This window comes from Micromys minutus (genome assembly GCF_963924665.1).
Source record: "Micromys minutus genome assembly, chromosome: 5".
In the NCBI taxonomy this organism is placed as follows: Eukaryota; Metazoa; Chordata; class Mammalia; order Rodentia; family Muridae; genus Micromys; species Micromys minutus.
Window position 1 is genome coordinate 58,385,217 of NC_137974.1, and position 20,689 is coordinate 58,405,905.

A 20,689-nucleotide genomic window follows, 5' to 3' on the forward strand; every position below is an offset into this window, starting at 1 on the left:
CTGGAACTGGAGATATAAACTATTGTGAACCTCCCTGTGGGTACTGGGGATTGAACCTGAGTCCTTAGTCAGTGCTCTTCACTGCTGAGTCATCTCTCCAACTAGAACTTCAGTTCTTGAAGGTGCGATGCCCAGAGACTAAAACTAAACCCAGACCCCGAGAGGGGGAGCCTCATGGCTGGGATTCCCTGTGTATGTCTCTATTTCTGGCCACAGGTAGAAAGGGGAGGTGGATGCTGTCTTCTTGCACAGTGGGGTGGAGTGTGAACGTCTCTTGAGAGGGTAGAAAAAGTGGGTGGAGCACAGAGGGACTCATAATCATCAGGGAAAGGGAAGACGTTGGTTTGTTCCCTGAGCTACCACCTATGGAATAAGTGTTAGGTTGGTGTCTCTAGTCATGGAGACGAACCTCAAGATGTGTTTTGAAAAATTGTTTTCTTTTTAATGATAGTCTCACATTACAACTCTGGTTGGCTTTAACCTTACTATGTAACCTTTGGCACACCTCAAACTCATGCCAATCCTCCTGCCTCTGATTTTCAAGTGCCCTGCTTAGCTCAGAGATGGTTTGTGCATGGCCTCCCATGACAGTTGGGGAAAATTTTGGTCTCAACTAACAGAGGGATCAGCGGACAGTGGCTTGAGCTTCAAAGACGTGTGCCACACAGTTCACACAACAGAAGTCTGGAGGCATGTGAGTCAAGAGTCTGTGAACCGGCAACATTGATGGTGCTATCAGAACTCAGGCTGTTTGGACCAGTGAGCTCTCAGCAGCTAAGACCATAACTGCTCTCTAAGAGTTCTGAGTTCAATTCCCAGCATCCACACTGAGCAAATACCTAGTAGTGATGGGACCAGCTGGTGTACCCACGGCAATGGCAGGTAGGGTTAACAGACATGTCACATCACGTCTAGCACAAGGGAGGGAACTGGCTTTCGGGGTTCAGCATTAGCAAGTCTGTGAAGGGAATGAGGCTCAGCAACAGGAATGGGGATACTCAGCAGACTCACAGAGGCAAGGAAGGAAAAGGGATGAATGGACTCCGGACAGTTTTCAGACTTCATCTCTTAGGCTTGAAGAACCAGAGATGTTTGTGTGGCTAAAAATGGTGAAACAAGAGTCTTGGTTGCAAGGCAGTGGCAGGACCCTTAACATGCATAAGGCCCTAAGTTCAGTTCCCAGCAGATGGCCCTCCAGTGAGGGCTAAGAGGCAGAGAAAGAACAGCTCAGGTAGCCTGGGGCCAGCTAACTTGTCTAGCATACACAGTGGTGGACAACAAGAGGCCTTGTCTTGAGTTGGAAAATGAGTAATGACATCTGAGGTTGTCTTCTGACTTCCACACATGTATCAGCAAGAAGGCTTATGGCCTGGCAATCCGGATTCAATTCCTAAAATCCACCTGGTAAAAGAAAAGAGCTGACTCCCTCAGTCTGACTTCTGACCTCTGCTTACACACTATGGCTTGGCTGCTGGCCTAGCCATAGCTCTCCAGTTCTAGGTTGGAGGAGACCCAAACCCAAAGGAATAAAGAGGACACCAATGTCTCCCTAGGCCTCCATGAACACACATACACATGCACAAACACACATACACATGCACGTACACACACATACATACTCATACACACACAAACACACTAATTTTAAAAAAATTTGAGAGACCAGACTGGGTGGCACACATATTTAATCCCACCAGTTGGGAAGCAGGGGAAGGTGGGTCTCTGTGAGTTTGAGGCCAGCCTGGTCTACAGACCGTGTTCCAGGACATTCAGAACTACACAGAGAAAAAAAATCCCTGTCTTGAAAAGACAGACAGACCAACTGACAGACAAGTCAGTATCATCAGACAGACAGACAGACAATTTCCTAAGCTTTAAAACAGCAAAAGTTTCTAGTGATGGAATGGGGCTAAATTGAACAGAAGCAGGAAGAGAGCAGATTCTACCTCTTCTTACATTTTTGGGTTCAGCATGCTGGTTTGTTCTTTGTTACTATCCCAAGATACTTCTCACCTTGCCCCAGAAGGCCTCCTGGAATAAAAACCAGCGACTTCCAATTTTTAACCAAAATGGTGAGGTTTACAGTGGTGGGCAGGCTTGGTGTTCCGTGAGCTACCTGGGTTGTGGGCTCTCCACCTCATTGCCTCTCCTCCGGTTAGACTCTGCCTCCAAGAGCTCTCTGTCTGGTGGCAGGAAGTGGAAAGGGTGCAGCTGTCAAGACAGATTTCCTGTGGCATTCACAGTCCATCTGTCCAACAGATCCATAATGTGAGCCACATGTATGTTAAATGTCTCTAGGAACCCATTATAAATGTAAACTGAAGAACTGAGTGTGTGTAGCTGTGTTAGAGTGTGCACCGAGCATGCACAGCACTCCCCACCAAAACACATAAATGGAGCAACTGAACTTTTTCCTTTCTTAAATGAAACTGATTTAACTCTTGTGTGGGGAGAGCGAATCTTTGTGCAAGTGGAAGTTTGGGTAAATGCATAGAGGTCTAGGAAGGCATTGGGTCTCTTCTTCCCTCTTCTCTCTCCTCTTCCCCTCCTGTCTTCCTCCTCTCTCTCTTCTTTGTTGGAAACAAGGTCTCACTACGTAACTCTGGCCATCCTGGAACTGGAAGATTGGATTAAAGGCATATACCACCATGCCCTATTGGGAGTCCTCTTTCCACCTTGTTTCTTTGAGTCAGAGTCTCTCCCTGAATCTGGAAAGATAGGTTTTAGCCAACAGCCAACTAGTCTCGGTGAACCTCCTGTCTCCACTCTCCACAGTGCTAGGGTTGCAGGCAGGTGTGAAACCATACCCAGATTTTCCTGTGGGTGATGGGATACGAACTCAAGTCCTCATGGCTGTGCAGCTCTTAGTGACTGAGCCATCATTTCCCTAAGTGAACTTAGTTTTATGTGTCATGTGTTTAACTTAACATAAAAAATGTCATCATTCCAACAGATGGTGGGTGTTGAGAGCTTTTGTTAATTTTCATGGACCACCTCCCACTGTGGTTGCATCTCCATCTGGACTGGCCGTGTTATGAGGTCCTGAATGTTTATCTTTGTTACCATCTCTGTCCTGGGCTTATAGAGCTGGACCTGCAGGTGGGGACCTGGTCTTAATGCTGTTGGACTGTATGCCACTGGTACCTACCTGGCTTTGGAAGAGACTTCAGCAGACCAAGGAAGCAATGTGCTGTGTATGCACTATGTGTGGGACTGAAGCCAAAGCCTGTGTGCACCAGTGTTTTCAAGTTGTGGTAAATATTAACAAGACTTTAGGAGCCAGGCCCTCTGGGAGGCCTAGACTCCCGAGTAGGGAGGAAGAAGATAAAACTGTGTACCTTAGATAGGCCAAAACCCAGCCTTCAGAGCTGTAGCACCCACACTGCCAGGGACACATGGTTGTGAGTTCTGTCCCCAGAACTAAGATGCCTAGCCTTGCTAGGAGATTCTCAGAACTCTAGGATCACAGAAGTACCACTTGGCCTATGTGTTTTGCCCCACCCCATTGCTCCAAGACTCCTCCTCTTGGCCCACTCTCTTTACCAGTAAAGCTCCTAGTTCTACACTTCCCTATGAGTACAGTTCATCCAAACTCGAGAGCACAGGAAACAGGTTCTATCCAGAACATCACTTCCTCCAAACAAGCAAACAAGCAAACCGAACCAAAAGCCTTCCGCTGGGGTGGTGAGGTATAGCTCCATTGGTATAGCATGCACAAAGCCCTGGTTTGCTCTCACGCACATCATAAGCTGGGCATGGTGCCACATGTCCATAACCCTGGTTTTGGCGAGGTGGAGGCAGGAGGATCAGAAGTTCAAGGGAATCCTCTGTTACATAGTGAGTTGGAGGCCAGCCTGGGCTACATGAGACAAATAAATAAGCAGTAGAGAACATTCCCACAAAGTAAAACTCGGTCTCCTCATGTGTGGTGGTGGGTTAGCCCTTGCCTCTTAACATCGAACAGGCCATGATTGTTGTAGGGTGTGAGCGTCACCCCCACCCCCACCCCAGCAGCTATAAACCTGGGATTTTTTTTTTTTTTAAACTGGAACTGTTTCAGCTCTCCTGAAGCTTTCTCTGAGAAGGGAAAGTAAGAATGCTGTAGGCATTTGCATAAGCAAATACTGCAAAGACACAGAGAAATCAAAGTGGTGACGTACATGGTACAGGAGCAGAGGACAGGGAGGTACTGGGTGGGAAAATCCTCAGGGTTTATTAACCTCGAGATTGAACCGTGCAGATACAGTATCTAGTTTTAAAAACAGGTGAGACAAAAATTTCAATAGTTTCTTCTCTTTTCCTGGTAGACACATGCTTAGACATTCTCTCACAGTGTGTGAGCTTCTATGTTGAGTGATATCCGGCATTTGTATAGACTCAGGATTTGCCAAAGAGACCATTGATTTAAGTGACTGGGGAAAAGTAAGTTTTTTCTAGGCCCAGCTTGGGATTCCCATTTCTCCCCTGGTTTCCAGTCTGATAAGAAAAAGGGATTTCTTTTACTCAGCCCCAGTCTGACATGGACACAGGGCTTATTCTCTGGAGCGTGGGTCCAAGGGGATCATGGCAGGTTCGATGGGAGGCCCACTTTGTTTTCACAAGGGAGTTCTGAACCTCACTCCTCTGGGCCAAACCACATTCATGGAGGGATTTCCCCTCTATTCTGAAGCACCTACTTCTGCTCTGCTCTGGCCTCTCCTGTCCCAACCCTGGAAACTTCTTTACTTCCCGCCTTCTCGGGATGCAAACACTTGAGTGATCGTTTCCCTTGAGTGCTGTGGCAGGTCCCTAGAACATATGAGTGTTTTCATGTGTGTATATGTATGTGTATGCCTGTATATGTGCCTATATATGTGTGTATGTGTGTGCATGCATGTATGTGTGTGTGTGTCCTTTACCACCAGCCTCCTCTAGAACCAGAGAATAAGTGTCTGGAGGTTCTACAGAAACATAGACTTATGGGTCCTTGCTAATAACTCATGACATGCTTATATCTGCCTCTCAGACTTCGGCCTCTGACGTGGGTGAGGTGAGGCTAGTGGGTCAGGGGGTGCAGAGCCCTGGGGGCTGCCCTGCCTACCTAGTTAGCAAGCATCGGAACTATGGCTTGGACCCAAATGTCTCTTTCACTTTGCCTCGGGGATGGTCTTTACGTTGTCTGCCCTAAGGCAGGCACAGGACAGATGGGAGGCCTCTGGTCATTCTTAGAGTTCCTGAGGTCATTGACCCAGGAAGGCAGGGTGTGCCTGGGTGGAGCAGGCTAGGGCACACTGGGTTGTTTCCTTCTGACCAGAGGGCACTGCCCTCAGTAGCCTAGAGAACTCAGTCTGGGTTCCTGGGTATCCCTGAGGGGAGGCAGATGTCTTAGTGCGTTCACCACCCCTCCTAGCTCATGTCTCTTTCCCTAGAGGCTGGCAGCTTTGGAGCCAGTCAGCAGACTTCCTCTCTTTCCTCCCAGCTGGAGGCACCCTGCTCAGACAGTGGCTGGAGATAGGGGAACACTGAGAGGCATCCTGTGGAGGGTTTTCAAGAAGCTGCCTTGCAGAGGGTCAATATTTGTTCAGCTCTTGGTCTGGGACAGCCCGTCACTGCCCACGGCCCCTCGCATTCCAGCCATCGCACCCCTATCTCAGGAACGCGTTCCCATCGACTTGGGGAACCACACCTGACCTTGGCAGTGCTCTGTTGTCCCCCCTCCATTCTCCGTTCCCAGGCTGGAGGCTGGGCCCGGGGTGGGGGGGAGGGGGATGAGAGGAATGCCACAGTCAAACCCCAGGTTCCTCCCCTGCTGCAACCAAGCAGGGTGCAGGTGAAGCTTGGCAGAGTCCTACCTTGGTCACCAGGGACAGCACAGCTTTGGTTCAGCAAACACTTCCAGGGTGCCCAGCCATTCCCAAAAAGATGGAAAAAAGGAAAGGACATGTAGCTCAGTGGGTAGAGCACTTGTGTGTATAGGGCTCTGGATTCCAGCACTAACACTGGGTAAAACCTGCCACGGCGATGCTTTTCTGTTAACCCTACACTGGGGACATGAAGGCAGGTGGGTCAGAAGTTCTAGTATCTTCTCAGCTCTGGAATGAGCCCAAGAACAGCCTAGGATACTACACTCCTGTTTAGATTGCAGGGTTACCAAGAAAGCTTTACACACATTAACTGTGAGCTGTGTAGAGGCAAGACCGGAACTGTCTTTACTTGTAGCTCATACGCAGCTCACAAAGGAACAGTGTGTAGTTTACTTTTTAAGTTGCCCTAAAATTGTGTGGGTGCACGATGTGTGTGACTATACATGGATGTGTGCATGCATGATGTATGCTTATGCATGTATGTGTGTGTGTTACGGCATCACATACAACTACTTTTACGTGAGTTCCAGGGATGAACTCAGACTGTACACAAACACCTTTGCCTACTGAGCCATCTTCCCAGACCCTTAGTTTGCAGTTTAAATACACGGGAAACACATATCTAGTACATCTGACACAGAGAGCACACAGCCAACCATTTATCTAATTACTGAGACAGGGTCTCCCTACGTAGTGGTGTCCTGGAACTTACCATGTGTGGAGACTCCAGCTCACAGAGATCGGGCTGCCTGCCTCTGCCTCCTGAGTGCTGGAATTAAGGGAACATACCCCAGACCTGTCTCTGCTGGTTTATCTCACTGAAATCAAATTACATGCAGTGTGCGCTCTGCACCGACATGACCAATCTCACCTGCCTCTTTCTCCCTTTGAAAAGTGATCTAGTGCTTTTACTAGCTTTTCTGTGTATTAAGCCCCACCCCTGCCCTTTCCTCATTGGACAGGACAATCTTCTTTCTTGAGGCTAGCTTAGAAGAGAGAATAGAACATAAAGACAGAGCGTTAATCCTGGTGAGGGCCAGCCATACCTTCCCCTTGTCCCTGAGAGTGTCCAGAGCCCTTGACCTCCCCCATTACCTCATTTACTTCTTGTTGAAAGGTGGAGAAGTTGGCAGGGTGAGTTCATTCCACGACTCTTGAGTTTTTCCACCCCATGGTCCCCCACCTCCACTCATGTCCTTGAGAGAAGGCATGACATTTTAAATTTCTATTTTTACATGGAAAGAATGCTTTTTTTTCCTTCACAAAAGATAAAACCCTTTGCACAGGGCTCTGTGTCATGTCTCTTTGCTCTTTCTTGAAGCACTTTTTATTTTTTAAAGGTACGAAAAGAATGTGCTGGTCCTTTTTTATAGCTGTGTAGTATTTCATCACACAGCTGATTCATCATCCACTACTGATTCAACTCAGCTTTTGCCTTAGGTAATTTCCTGCTTTAGCTTTGCAAACAGTGTCATGATAAGTTCCAGATATGTGTCATTTATTACATACAGAGCGTAGTTGCAGAATACATTCTTGGACTTGAAATGGTTACTAAAAGGTATATGGGTTGGCAAGTTTGATACGTACTGCCAATTTATTTTGCACCAAGATTTTAGCAGTTATGTTACCACCAGCAATGAATGAAGGTGCTTATTTCCCGACAGCCTGGTGAAGGAAGTGTGCTGGCTTTCTTCTCCCCACCCATCTGAAAATTTGTCAATTATTTCTAATTTGGACATGGTTTTGTTTATAGAGTGTCTGGTTGGGTGTGGGGAATTGTGTCAGAATGAGAAGGGTTCCCTAGGGCTAAGTCTTGGGGACATGGCTCACACTCTGGCCTTACCTAACGTGGCCTGTGGACAGTTGGCAGGAAAGAGACTCTGCCCTTCCATGGGAGCCTTTTGAGTTTAGAGGTGAGCAGAAAGGCTGAGTTTCAAATTGTCTGTGGATGATGAGCTGTGAGCCAGTGCATCAGCTAAGAGGTTCTGGGAGCTCCTCCCAGGGAAATGGTCTCTGAGATCTAATGGTCTCCAAGTCTCAAAAGCTAAAGTCAAGCTTTTCCTATTGCTGTGATTAAAAAAAAATACATGGACAAAAGCAACTTAAGAGAAAAAGACTTCTTCTGCCTCACAGTCTACCATGACAGGGCAGTCAAAGCAGCAGGAGCTTCAGCAAGGTGCTTACCTCAGCTCGGTCAGGAAGCAGAGGGCAGTGGAAGCACATGAGTGTTAGGACCCCATCAGGATCCCCTGCTCAGGCAACGGTCCTACCCACAGTTAAGACTAGTCTTCCCCAAGTCAGTTAACAAGGGATAATCCCTCCCAGGTGTGCCAGGAGGTCTGTCTCAAAGGTGATTCTATGTCCCAGGAAGTTGAGACATTGTCTATCGCTTTCTTCTAGGATGGTTCCTGTGTATCAGAAGACTCATAATAGGAGAGGAAGCCACAAAGGAGTAAAAGCTTAAGCCTCCTTTGAGCTCCCTGAAAATGAGCATCCCATCCTAAGAGAATGGGTCTCTTAGGCCCAGAGATGCGCTGAAGACAGTTTCACGCTAGTCCTTTGTGGCCCCGACTCTCTTTTTAGAGGTTCATTCCTCACAAGAAGAAGCCTGAAGTCATAGGACTCTAAGCATGTGGCCTGGCTCTGTGGAGGCTCAGGAGGCCCAGTAGAGAATCCTCTCATCAATCCTGGTGGGTCTTTAAATGCTGAGTTGGCTACTGTCTGTTCTGCAGTTCCTCTTAGGCACTGGGATAGGCTCTGAGCCTAGCGTCTGGTCCACAGCACTCTGGTCTACTTTCTTATACCATACGAGACCACATGCCCAGGGGAGACACATCCCACAGTGGGCGGGTGCCTCCCACATCAATCACTAACCAAGAAGATGTCCCACAGATGTGTTCTACAGGCCAATCTGATGGAGACAATTGCTCAATTGAGAATTCCTCTTCCCAAATATATCTAAGTGTCAAGCTGATCAAAACTAACCCCCGTGGTGAATAAAGATGCTTGCCATCCCCCAAGCCTGAGAACCTGAGTTTGATCCCCAGGTCTCACAGGGTAGAAGAGATCTGATGCCTACAAGTTGCACCCCCCAACCCCATCTTCATACCTTCACCATAGCACACAAGTTGCTCCTTTCTGAAACAAATAAGTAAGAATGTCAAAACTAAAAACCATCTGAATGAAAGATGCCTTAGGTAGGACACAGATCACTTACTAGAGAGCTGAGGAAACTGAGTCATGGAGAAAAAACTGTCAGCTGCCTCCAACTGTCAACTAGCAAAATATTAATGATAGCCAGTCTCCTAGGTCAACCATTCTGGATAGTCTGCCCTTAGGGCTCCTCTGGCTGGGGCTTGGCATCCAGTCTCAAAACAAGCGTGTCTCCTCCCCTGTCCACTCTGGCTGACTGGGGTTGCTGCAGCTCCTGCCACCACAGCCCACACTTGGTCAGCTCAGGCAGGACCCCCAGAGGCCAGCATGGACAGAGAGGTTCAGCCTTGGCATGTCCAGATTGGTCTCCTGCCTGCTTTTAATTGCACCAGGTGATCAGCAGAGTCTGGGAGAGAATCTGAGCCTCTCTCCTTTACAAAGAGGGGGCAGGTAGAGGCACTGCTTTCCTAGAAATCAGCCTAATCCCTTGAATGTCTTAGGAAGGATCTTGATGAGGACTGCTTCAAAGGGTGAGATCAGGGCTCCCTTCTCTGCAAACACATGGGATTTCTGAGAAGAGCCTCCTCCAAGATGGTAAGTAACCAGGAATCAGGACTCCCTAGAAAAGAAACCCAGAGTGGGGGCATGGCTGCTCAGGGTGAGATGGGCCACTCAGCAGGTCCTCATGGCCCTAAGTGGGCTATTCTCTTTCCAGCATCCCCATGTCTGTTCTTCCACCAGTTGGTCCATCTCCATCCCTGTCTGTCTATCCACATTACCCTCATGCCCCATTCCTCCTGAATGATGCGGCTTAGCTTTCTCAAGGAACTTCTGCTAAAACCTGGGCTTGGTACATGATTGTAGTCTCAGCTCTGAAGATGGATCAGAAATTTAAAGTCATCCTCAACTACGTAGAGTTCAAGGCTAGCCTGGGCTATGAACATGATACTATCTCAAAAAAAAAAAAAAAAAAAAAAAAAGCCTAAAGTTCAGGGGACTCCCCCAATCCTGGGACCCACATGCTGCTCAGTAGACCTCAATAATTAAAATCTATCGAACTGGTTTCCGGGGCGGTCGGAGGAAGAAGAGGAGGACTCCGATGGGTCGAAGTCGTAGCCTCTCCCCGAGTAGGGAATGTAGGTGGTCCAGGTCCACATCTCAGGATCGAGAAAGAAGATGCAGAGAGAGGTCCAGGTCTAGGGAGAGAGATCGTAGAAGGAGTCGCTCAAGATCCCCACACCGAAGACACTCCAGGTCTCCAAGACAACATAGATTCACATCTCCCTCCCCTTCTCGACTGAAAGAAAGAAGAGATGAGGAAAAGAAAGAAACTAAAGAAATAAAGAACAAAGACCATCAGATTACTGAGGAAGACCTGGAGGGGAAGACGGAGGAAGAAATAGAAATAACGAAATTAATGGGATTTGCCTCTTTTGACTCCACAAAAGGGAGGAAGGTAGACGGCTCTGTAAACGCCTACGCCATCAACGTGTCTCAGAAGAGGAAATACAGGCAGTACATGAACCGAAAAGGGGGATTCAACAGACCTCTGGATTTTATTGCATGAGCCTTGGGGTATTGGATGGACGACTTTCCCCTTCGTCTGGGTCAGAGAGTATTTTATATTTTGTATTTAATATACATCAAACAGGATCTTGGTTCTTCTTATAAAGTAAGAAAGTCTTATTTATGACACCCACCTTACTTACTTTTGAGGCAGTGTCCCTGGGGTGGCCACCAGCCCATTTGTCTGTCCTTGTTCCTTTGAAACTGTATGTGCTTTCTTCTTGGATGCTTGCTAGGTGTTCTTAAAACTGAAAGTAAATTACATATGTCTTCCCAATAAAACGATGTTTCTACTCATTTAAAAAAAAAATCTATCGAACTTCTAGTATGTGTCAATGCCTTGAGATGGTTTCTCTTAAAATACAGATTTGATCATTCATTTATTTGGGATGTGATTATCACAGGAAGCAGTCATAGTGAGAAGGGCAGGGGAAGAAGCCAGCAAAATGTGTTCTGGAGAATGGGCACTGGAGGCCATTGTTGTTTCACCAGTGGGGCACCTTGGAGACTGCATGGAGTACTTACCCCAAATGTACCCACTTGGTGGGCCAAGGATCTGGAGAATTAGCCACTCTGTCTTGTTGGTATTGGTTGAGAGACAGAGATACCATCTCCCTGATCTGTTGGACCTGCATCTCGCTGCACAAACCCAAGTGTGTGTGTGTGGGGGGGGAGTACCGAGGGGTGGGTGGGTGTGCCTAGGTTGGGTGTTCGCGTAGCTGGAGAATCCATGATGAATTCAGTCAATTCCTACTCAAAGAAGTTCATCACTTAGTAATGGAAGCCGAGGGGTAAATAAAGTCTCCATTCCTACAAAAAAATATGTTCCAGATAAGGAGGTATCCATCTATGCACAGTGGGCATTTAAAGGCGGAGCCTGGACCCACCTTGGGAATACAGAAGTCCTGGAGTCGTGTCCAGTTTTGAAGGAGGACCACTCCATGTTGAGAGGAGAGCCTGGGCAAAGTTGCTGTGGGGTGGGGGGAAGGGCCCCTGAGCCTGCTGTCAGCTGACACGGCTCTGCCACCATCTCTACCCTGGTAGAGGGGTCAGCTCAAGTTCAGACGAATTTCAAAGATAGCAACTAATCTTAACGCTAACAAGGGAGGACCAGCTGATTCCAAACTTAATGTTAACATGGGGAGATTTGCTCTTCCAATGAGTTTAGTTAAAGATGTGTCACCATACTCCTGAAGCAAGTCAGTGGTCTTCAAAGCTAGGCAGGCAAGGCTGATGGGTCCACCCACATCAGAACCTCATTTCTCGTCAGACTTTCTCTCATCCTTAGAAAATGTCTGGTTGAGGACATCTTCTTTTCTTCTACTTTTGTGTATCTAAGGTGTGCACACATGTGTATAAGCATGCTCTCATGTGTGGAGGTTCATGACAGAAATGCACCACCCGGTAATGAGAAGGTAACTGAACTGTTTGCTGCCTCCGTGGGGGACAGCTTAGGTGTGCCAATGTCTCTGGTTCTGAGATTTGTCAAGTTAACATTTCTGTTTCTTCTTTCCTTGGGCAAAGGACACAGGCAGGAGACTCTGTCTTTGGTGGCACTCTCTCTTTGTCATAACTCTTCAGTGTGGCCCCTTGAGGGCGAGTCTAGAGCAAGAGAGGATAATGACCACATTCACAGTTTAGCTTCTCCAGTCTCTGGTCTGCAGACACAACCTGGGCTGACCCAGCCTGACAGAGGCAGCCTTGGTTACAAACTATTCCTACAGGTAAGGCATCTCTTGCTTTCTTCATCTTTGTCCCTTGCTGCTGACTTGAGTGAGTCTAGCCTGGGCCCTTGACTTCTGGTCCCCTCTGCAGGTCTAGTGCTGGTCCTGCCTTCTGAGTGTCTGGTTTTACATTCTTGTTTTTGACTCAAGGCCTCTCCAGCCCCTGCCATCCCTTTCCTGGCCAGCCCCTCCCTCCCCGCTCCTTTCAGTGGCTAATTACCTGAGTCACCTTTCCATCCATGCTGTTGAGTTAATGGAGAAGACAAACAGAAATCTCAGCAAATGTGGAAACTTCCTGCTGATGAGATGAGAGGCTCCATCCAGGTTTGGGGGGTTGGGTCCCATGAAGCCCTTAGGGTGCCCCTTCAATCTGGAACAACATCTATTCTTAGCCAGGAAGAGGTGGGCAGCTTGCTGGTCATTTCCTTGCTCTCTGTTTGAAAGTTTATCCCATGGGCTGGAGAGATGGCTCAGAGGTTAAGATCATTTACTGACTGTTCTTCCAGAGGTCCTGAGTTCAATTCCCAGCAGCCACATGGTGACTCACAACCATCTGTAATGGGATCCAATACCCTCTTCTGGTGTGTCTGAAGACAGCGACAGGGTACTCACATACATGAAATAAATAAATAAATCTTAAAAAAGAAAGAAGGAAAAAAGAAAGAAAGGAAGGAAGGAAGGAAAGAAGGAAGGCAGGAAGAAAGAAAGTTTATCCTACCAAACATGGTGCTGGGCTCGTTATAGTTCTAGGATGAGGATGTTGGGGGCCTTGGGGATAGAAAGGGACAGCATAGCAGGTCCCTCGAGTTCAGGGGATTTGTCTATGTGGACTCTCAGCTCTAGATGCCCAGCTGGCCCAGGCGGTTGAGTGGGAGGGAGGAGCCTGGGCTACATGCTCCTTCACACCCAAGACATGTTAATAATTACCCCTGGGGAGGACAAGGCCCCAACAGCCATCACTAATGAGTCTGCTAAGTGACAGCTGGGTCCTTTCCCCTTCACCTGTTCAGAAAAACAAGGTCTGGCCAAGGAATTATTTAACCCTCTTCGGGCTGAGCAGTCCCTGAGGACAGGGCTGTGTTCTTCCCTCTCACTGGAGGGAACCATCTGCAGGGCTTGCCCAAGACCTGCATTCAGGTTGCGGGTGGTGACATTTCTGCTCCATGTAGCTAGCATCCATCCTTGGGAGGGCAGGCTACTCTGCTTGATCTCAGCTATAAGGGGCAATGTCTTAGCAGATGCCACAATAGTGGAATGTTCTAGATCAGCACTGTGGGAGAATACTGAGGGGTCCTAGGCACGAAAGCTGTAGGTTTTTTTTTTTTTTTTTTTTTTTTTTTGTACATGTGTTTTGTTTGTTTGTTTTGTTTTGTTTAGACCTAATTTTACTCACGGCACTGTAAATAGACACTCAGGACTAGTCATGACCATATTTCACAACCAGGTCTATAAAGTTTCGTGATGGGGTCGTGAACAGGTGGTAAACAAACTTATGATAAACAAACCAGCGTATCGCCTCACCTTTGGTGAGTCAGAGCCTTGTCTGGGTCGGAAGGGACCCAAGGTCCTTTTCCTTAAAGGGTGGCTCCTGAAAGGGGGGCTTCCTTACTCTTCTTGAAATCCCTTAGCATGTGAGGAGCCCAGGTGCAGGAGGCTGTTTTTAAAAAGGGTCCCTAGGACAGGGCAGTCCTTCTTCCCTAGGACATACAGAGGTTGAAGCCCGCAGATTTTCCAAGATTTCCATTGGCTGCTCTGGCATTCATTAAGGAGGTTGGGGGACAAGGGAGTGGGTAGGAGTGAAGCCCTGGGCTCATTGAACTGTCTGTCAGGTCCCCTACTCCGTCCTTTCTTGGCTCCTTGGAGGTCACACAGTTTGTTTAGTACTTTGACTGCTGACAGCTATGTTAGACTGGCCTTTGAGGAAGGCACGTGGTTCTTTTTTTACTGGGGGGTGGGGTGTGAGGGATGGTGTAGCTTGCGACAGGGTTTCTCTGTCCTAGAGGCTATCCTAGAATTTGTAGATCAGGCTGGCCTCGAACTCAGAGATCTGCCTGCCTCTTTCTCCTGAGTACTGGAATCAGAGTTATGCACCATCACTGCCTGCCTGGCTTAAGTGTGTGTGTGTGTGTGTGTGTGTGTGTGTGTGTGTGTGTTAATTCTTCCCTGAGGCTGCTAATTTTAGAAATTCCTTCTTAGGGCTAACCTAATTTGGTAAGTTTAGGCCTACCTTTAAAAGAGTAAGGCTTCTCTCCCCTTTTTAATATAGCAACATTTCTCAAGAGGCAAGATTAGCTGTGATTTCCCAATTAAACAAACAAACAAACAAAACAAAAAACAAAACAACAACAACAACAAAACCAACCCTAACCAGGGGCGGGGTTTGATGTCACATGCCTTGGATCCGAGGGAGGCAGAGGCAGGTGGATCTCTGTGAGCTCAAGGCCAGTCAAGGCTGCACAGTAAGACCCTCTTAAAACAAACATAACAAACAGACAAACAAAAAACCACCCAACCATCGTGATCAGAAGGAGACCCACTGAACCTCTGAGGAATAGAGCCTGGAGCACCCCGGTGCTCATTCTAGAATCTTGTTCCAATGTCTGTGTTCTCCTCAAGCAGGTAGGTCTGCCTTCGGAGGCAAACTCTGCCATCAGCCCTGTCCACCTCTGCTGTGGCACCTCCCTACAGACAGCCGGGGCCCTGGAGCGAGCCCCTTTCTGAGAAGGGACCACAGAACAGTCCTCTGAGAATAAATGTGCTAGGAGATCCTTGGCTGGGTCTCAGGATGGAGGGGCAGATTTTCCAAGGTGGCAAAGTGGGTAGAGCATTCTCAGGGCAGAATTCACATCCCAGGGCTGGCAGAATCCCACAGGGCCTCAGACTCACCCAATGAGAAGTAGATACGAGGAGCTAGTTCCTTCCAGTGCAGAGTATCCAAGTCCTGGGAGGTGATTGGCTAGTGGAGAAAAACTAAGTTAATCACCTCTTCCAGGCCAGAGAGGTGTTTATGGTTCAGCCTCTCCTGGGGACCACAGGGGTAAAGCCAAGTTTACAGTTGCCTAGAAGTCTATAAACATATCCAACGAGTATGTGCGCATGTGAGTTCGTGTGTGGGTGAGTGTCCCCTCGTCACTTGACCTTCAAATTTTGGGCTGAGATGACCTTGACTCCTCTTACCTGGGAAGGTAAGAAAGACGAGGCAGGGCTGAGGGCTGAGTGGTCTAGTTGTTCTGGAAGGGGTTGGTAAACACAGGCAGCAGGGGACATGAAGACACCCGGGGAAGAAGTCTCGAGGATCTCAAGGAATGAGTGTGAAGGGGAGGGAAAGCATTCCAGACCAGCCAACAGCAGAAGCAAGGCATCTATGCATGTGTGTGTGTGCAAGGGTTCACATGTGAGAGTATGCATTTTCCTGTGTATGTATACATGGTCAGACGGTAGAAAAGAGTAAGCCTAGAGGACAAGGCTGGACCTTGAAGTTTGGAAATCTTTACAAAAAGCCATGAAAAGAACATCACTCCCCCACGCCGGGTATGCCACGCCTTTCTCATGATCAGTAGCCGTTATGACACGGAGTTCTTCACTGGTGCTACCACTGAGACGCCCAAGCCACTTGGGTGTCTGACCAGCACTGCACATGGGTGATAGCATGTCTCAGGGACAGTGGGTGGTCCTGGCTAATGGGTCAGGAGTGGCTAGAATAGGCCGAACTGGAGGGTCAAACGCTACTACAACAACAAAAGAGTCACGTGCCTATTTTTTCCTGTGGAGTATAGGGGTGAGTGAGTGAATTTGGGGGGCAAGCAGGAGAATCTACAGAGTACCCCAACTTGGCTCTTCTTTGAAACCACTTGAACAGGGTGTGTATGTGTACACACACGTGCAGGTGGATGAACACCACTTTTGCACACACCGTGAGGCCAGAGTATCTTCCTCTGCCCATTTATGGATTATTTTTTTGAGGCAAGGTTTCACCACAACCCCGGGGTCCACTTTTCTTTTCAGCTAAACTGGCAGCCAGCAAGACCCAGAGATCTTCCCGTCTCTGCTCCCTGCCCCTCCCCACCACACACATAGTGCTGGGGTCAAAGGTGCCTGACTTTTTGCAGGTTTCTGGCACCTGAACTCAGGGCAACATGGTGATTCTATAGGCTCTCTTACCACTGAGCCCTGTCTCTGCCAACACCACCTGCTCATCCCAGCCCCCACAGGACAGCAATAGGACTTGAGCATTTCAGAATTCCTCAGGTGCTGCGGATGGGCAAGCCAACTTGGAAGCCCCGAGAATAAAGATTGTTAACGGTCATATGAGCCGTAGGCAACTAGCTGGAGGTGGGCCAGCAAGAGAGCTGAGGACGACTTTGTCATCTGCCTCTCCCTAACTCTGGTTTCCTCATCTACAATATGAAATTCAATGATATTTACCCCCATGAACGCTGCTATGGACTCCTGAGGAATAAATACTTGCATATAAATGATCAGAACAGGTGTCAGGCAGCTGAAAGATGTTGGCTGAGTGTTGGGGTCATGGATGGAGAAAAGCTTCTAATGTGAAATTCTTGAAAATATTTTTAATTTAGTTTGTTATATGTATATTTGCGTTTTGCCTGCGTGTGTGTCTGTGTGTCTGTATGTCTCTCTGTGTGTGTCTGTGTGTCATATGCATGCCTAGAGTGGGCATCAGATCTTCTGGAGTTGGAGTTAGAGACAGCTGTAAGCTGCCATGGGGGTGCTGGGAATTGAACCTGGGTCGTCTGGAAGAGCATTGAGTGATCTTAACCACTGAAACTCCCAGGGGGTAGATAACATGGCCCCCAGTGAACTGGAATCTAACTGAAATCTCTCAGCCTGAGGAGGAGGAGGCTTGAGGCATGGCATCTGTCTCTTGTCACATTGTCACCTCCGCAGCCACTGTCTTTTCTATAATTATATATTTCACTTTCTGTTTCAGAAGATGCGAGACCTGGACTATCCATGACAGTATTGGGGGACGAGAGCTGGGGCTCCACCCATCTTGTTTTCTGGGGGGCTGGGTGGGATATTAAGGAGTGCCCAGAGTCTTTAGCTCAGGCCTGGAGGCCTTTGCTTGCTAAGTGTTCAGTGTCCTGGTGCTCTGGGGATGGTGAAGTTTGCTTGTGTGCCTTTAAGACTTGGAGGCTGGGGGACCTGACAGAAGAAAGCCAGTGGGTTCCTTTGAAGTGGAGGTGACATCTAGTGGTCTGTAAAAGAACTACTCAGCTGACCCCCAGCCCCAAGATGGTCCCTGGGGTCCCCTTCTTGATTGCTCTACTCTTGGGCCACAACCCTACTTGAGGGATCTAAGTTCCAGCTCCAGGCTCTTGATAGTAGGTGGGTGCCTTAGCCCAGCCCCAGCCTGGAACTCAGGTAGGGCACTTGGCCTGGCTCAGACACCCAGAGAGACCTGCTCTGGACAACCAAAAGAAAATAAATACAAATGTCTTTCTCTTGGAGTACAGAGCTGGGTTTAAGGTCTCTGGATGAGGCAAGATCCTTGCACCTTATGTCTTTTGATTCTGAGGTACCTGGCTCTGAGTCTAGGTACATAGAGGTATATAAATGCTGTGTAGGCCTCAGTGCTGATTCATCGGGAACTTGTGGCTCTGCTGAGGTTATGCAATGGCCTGGCCATGGGTCAGTGGTGTCAATACAGGCCTTCAGACACTGCTTCAATAGGCAAAAGGCTTGAGAGGGCACAAGTACCAGGTTGGGGTGTTGGAAAGGAGACAGAGCAAGGCTTGGGGGGCGCACAACCTATTGCTCTATACAACCCTGGCATGAAGAACCCTGGATGAGGAGAACACAGCCTGTACTTAGGGGTTCCATCCTTAGGGAACCCTAGTCTGATGGGGGTGTAGCCTGACCTCCAGAAACCTCTAGTCTGAGGACAATGTGACCCATCTTCAGGGAGCCCCAATCTGAGGGAGCCCTAGTCTCTTCCTCAGAGAGATTGCAATTGAGGGTATGGAGAAGAAGGGATGAGACACACCTAGACTAGCTCTAAGGACTCTTGGAGTGAAAACTCAGAGCGGATGGCAGGGTGAGAGACTTACAGAGCCTGGGTCTGCAGGGGAAAATGCCATAGGGTGGAACACAAGGGATGGCAGGGAACTGACCTTTCTGCCCCGTGTGCTTCTCCCGGGAAAGTTCCCAGGATGAGGGGCCTGTGCCCAGCTGAGGTAGTCTCCTGCCACCTTCTTACCTGTTGGGCAGCAAGACCCCTGACCTTCCCTCTCCCACCCCGTTCCCCAGGTCTTATTTTTTGTAACCTTTCTGGAAGTTTGAAATGACCTCAGGGCCGAGCAAAAAGCTGAAAATAAATCTGAACAGAAAGGTTAGTCTCTCTCTGCTCTCTCATCCATCCATATCTCAGATTCCCTTTGGAGGCTCCCAATCACTAAAGATAGCTTAAATATAAATATATATTTATAAACTTTCCTTCCACACAAACAGCGGAGTCATCCCCATGGCCCTGTATCATTGCTCTCTCACTTCACAACCCAGAGGCTCAGAACCGCCTCGGTCCGTTTCTGTGGCGCATTTCCTCCAACAGATAGCTCCAGGGTTTACTCATGGAGAGGATGTCTCAGAGCATGGACTTCGGAGGAGGGCTTCTAGAATTTAGATCTCCACTCTGGTATGAGCCAGCTGCCTGATATCCAACCTGTTGCCTAATGTCTTGGTGACTCAGTTTCCTTTTTTATGGGCCAGAGAGAAAAGCAAACGTGGAGCCCAAAGAGATAACTGGTCCTTAAGGGAGCTCTCTCACGGCAGCGTGAGTAGCAGGCACTCAATAAACTGGAGTTACTGCTCCGAGATTATTTTGCCAGGCCCCTTCTGAGAAGACTAGGCTGTTCGAGAGCTCTTATTGTAAACAGTGCTGTAAACAAGAGTCCCTGTCCACAAACCATCTGGTCCTCGTGGGAACGGAGCTGCAGGAAAAGTTACAAAGGCCAAGCCATTTTGAAGGCAACCGTGAGCTGCCCCACATACGGGTGGTCCTTGCCACCCAGTCAACAGCCACGTGTGTGCCTGTTCCATCTGAGGACTGACTTCCTTAAATTTCTCTGGGCACAGAAGCCTATCACTGGGTTCTTGGGGGGAAATCACTCTGCCCCTCCCCCCACACCTCCTGACTTTTATCACCAGTGTTCCCACTCTGGGAGGAGTCAGCCAGTTATGAAGACTGGAGTGGTCTACAGCTAGCCAAAGTCTCAAGAGTTGTCCATGCCAAGGTCTCTCATTTATTCATTCATTCATTCATTCATTCATCCATTCATTCTTCAAATGGTTAATCAGCATTCCAGGGCTCATAACAGGCTTACAGACTATTTGAGGTTGCCTTTGTTAGGGCCTGTTAGCACATCAAAATTGTTGGCTAAGTCTGATAATACTTCAGATTATGCGAACTGTCACTCTCTCATTCCTGAGCAGGGGTTTGCAATTCCTAGTCACATTTTTAGCATTTTACCTCACTTAGGAGAAAATGCAGACAGTGCCAGGCAGGACTCAATTAGCTTAGATCACAAGCCTGTCCTTCCTGGAAGCAGGCTGCCTGCTATGGCTAACCTGGCAAAAGACCTCTCTGCTTTCTTTTGTGGACAATCAGTTGATGATTTGGGGGGGGGGGCATGCCTTGTCCTCGAAAATGGAAGCTTTGGTGAAAGTGCTTCAGAAGAAAGACAATGTCTTTTACAAGAGGCATTCCTACTGAGATAATTTTAGTCTATTTCCCTTCAAGTTCCTTCAGTATAACCAGGCAGATAGAGGCGTTGATTGAAGCCTGCGGCTTTGAGCAGGGGAGAGAAAGGGCTTGCTATGTCTCTCACCAAATCTGAGTCCTGTGCACCCTCCCCACTAGGCTTGCTCACACTCTCTCCTACAGGCCCAGGCTAGATGGCTCCTTTGTGCTTCACTCTGCTTGAGGGTGACATGCCATGCTTTCTAGGACTTTTGTGGGCTCCCTGGGCTAGCATCAAAGCCTCCTGTGTCTTTTTCCCCTCCCTTGCCCTTGCATATCTGATAAATGCCAAGGACTTTGTCTACGTGAGATCTGGTCTGGAGATGATCCAGCTGCTCCGACTGGTGGAGGCAAAGTCACTCCACCACCAAAAACCCCTTGGAGGTCAGGTTTAAGTTGAGGGCCAAAGTGGCTTCATTTTACCTTCCCTGGGTTGTTTAGTAAACACTGTTTCCTCTCTAATTAAAAGATCCACACAAAAGTCTGCAGAAAGCATAGCACCTCAGTGATTCAGCAGGGATTTCACAAAATGTTTTTCCATCAAGGAGAACTTTGCCAGAGTCCAGCAACCCCTCCCTGATGTCACCAAGGAAGAGACTCTTCTGCCTTTCGGTTCTGGAGGTTGGTGGTTAGTGTCACCTGAC

General features: G+C 48.3%; 1 protein-coding gene across 1 annotated transcript; it reads left to right on the top strand.

Annotated features, from left to right (window-relative positions):
• Window positions 1-10,095: 10,095 nt before the first annotated feature.
• On the top strand, window positions 10,096-10,689 carry LOC308420721 (U4/U6.U5 small nuclear ribonucleoprotein 27 kDa protein-like; the record flags this gene model as incomplete). The annotated part of the gene is made up of 1 exon (XM_080916896.1): window positions 10,096-10,689. One exon carries the CDS (start codon window positions 10,096-10,098, stop codon window positions 10,561-10,563), a length of 468 nt encoding a protein of 155 aa, XP_080773022.1. The 3' UTR covers window positions 10,564-10,689.
• Window positions 10,690-20,689: the final 10,000 nt, after the last annotated feature.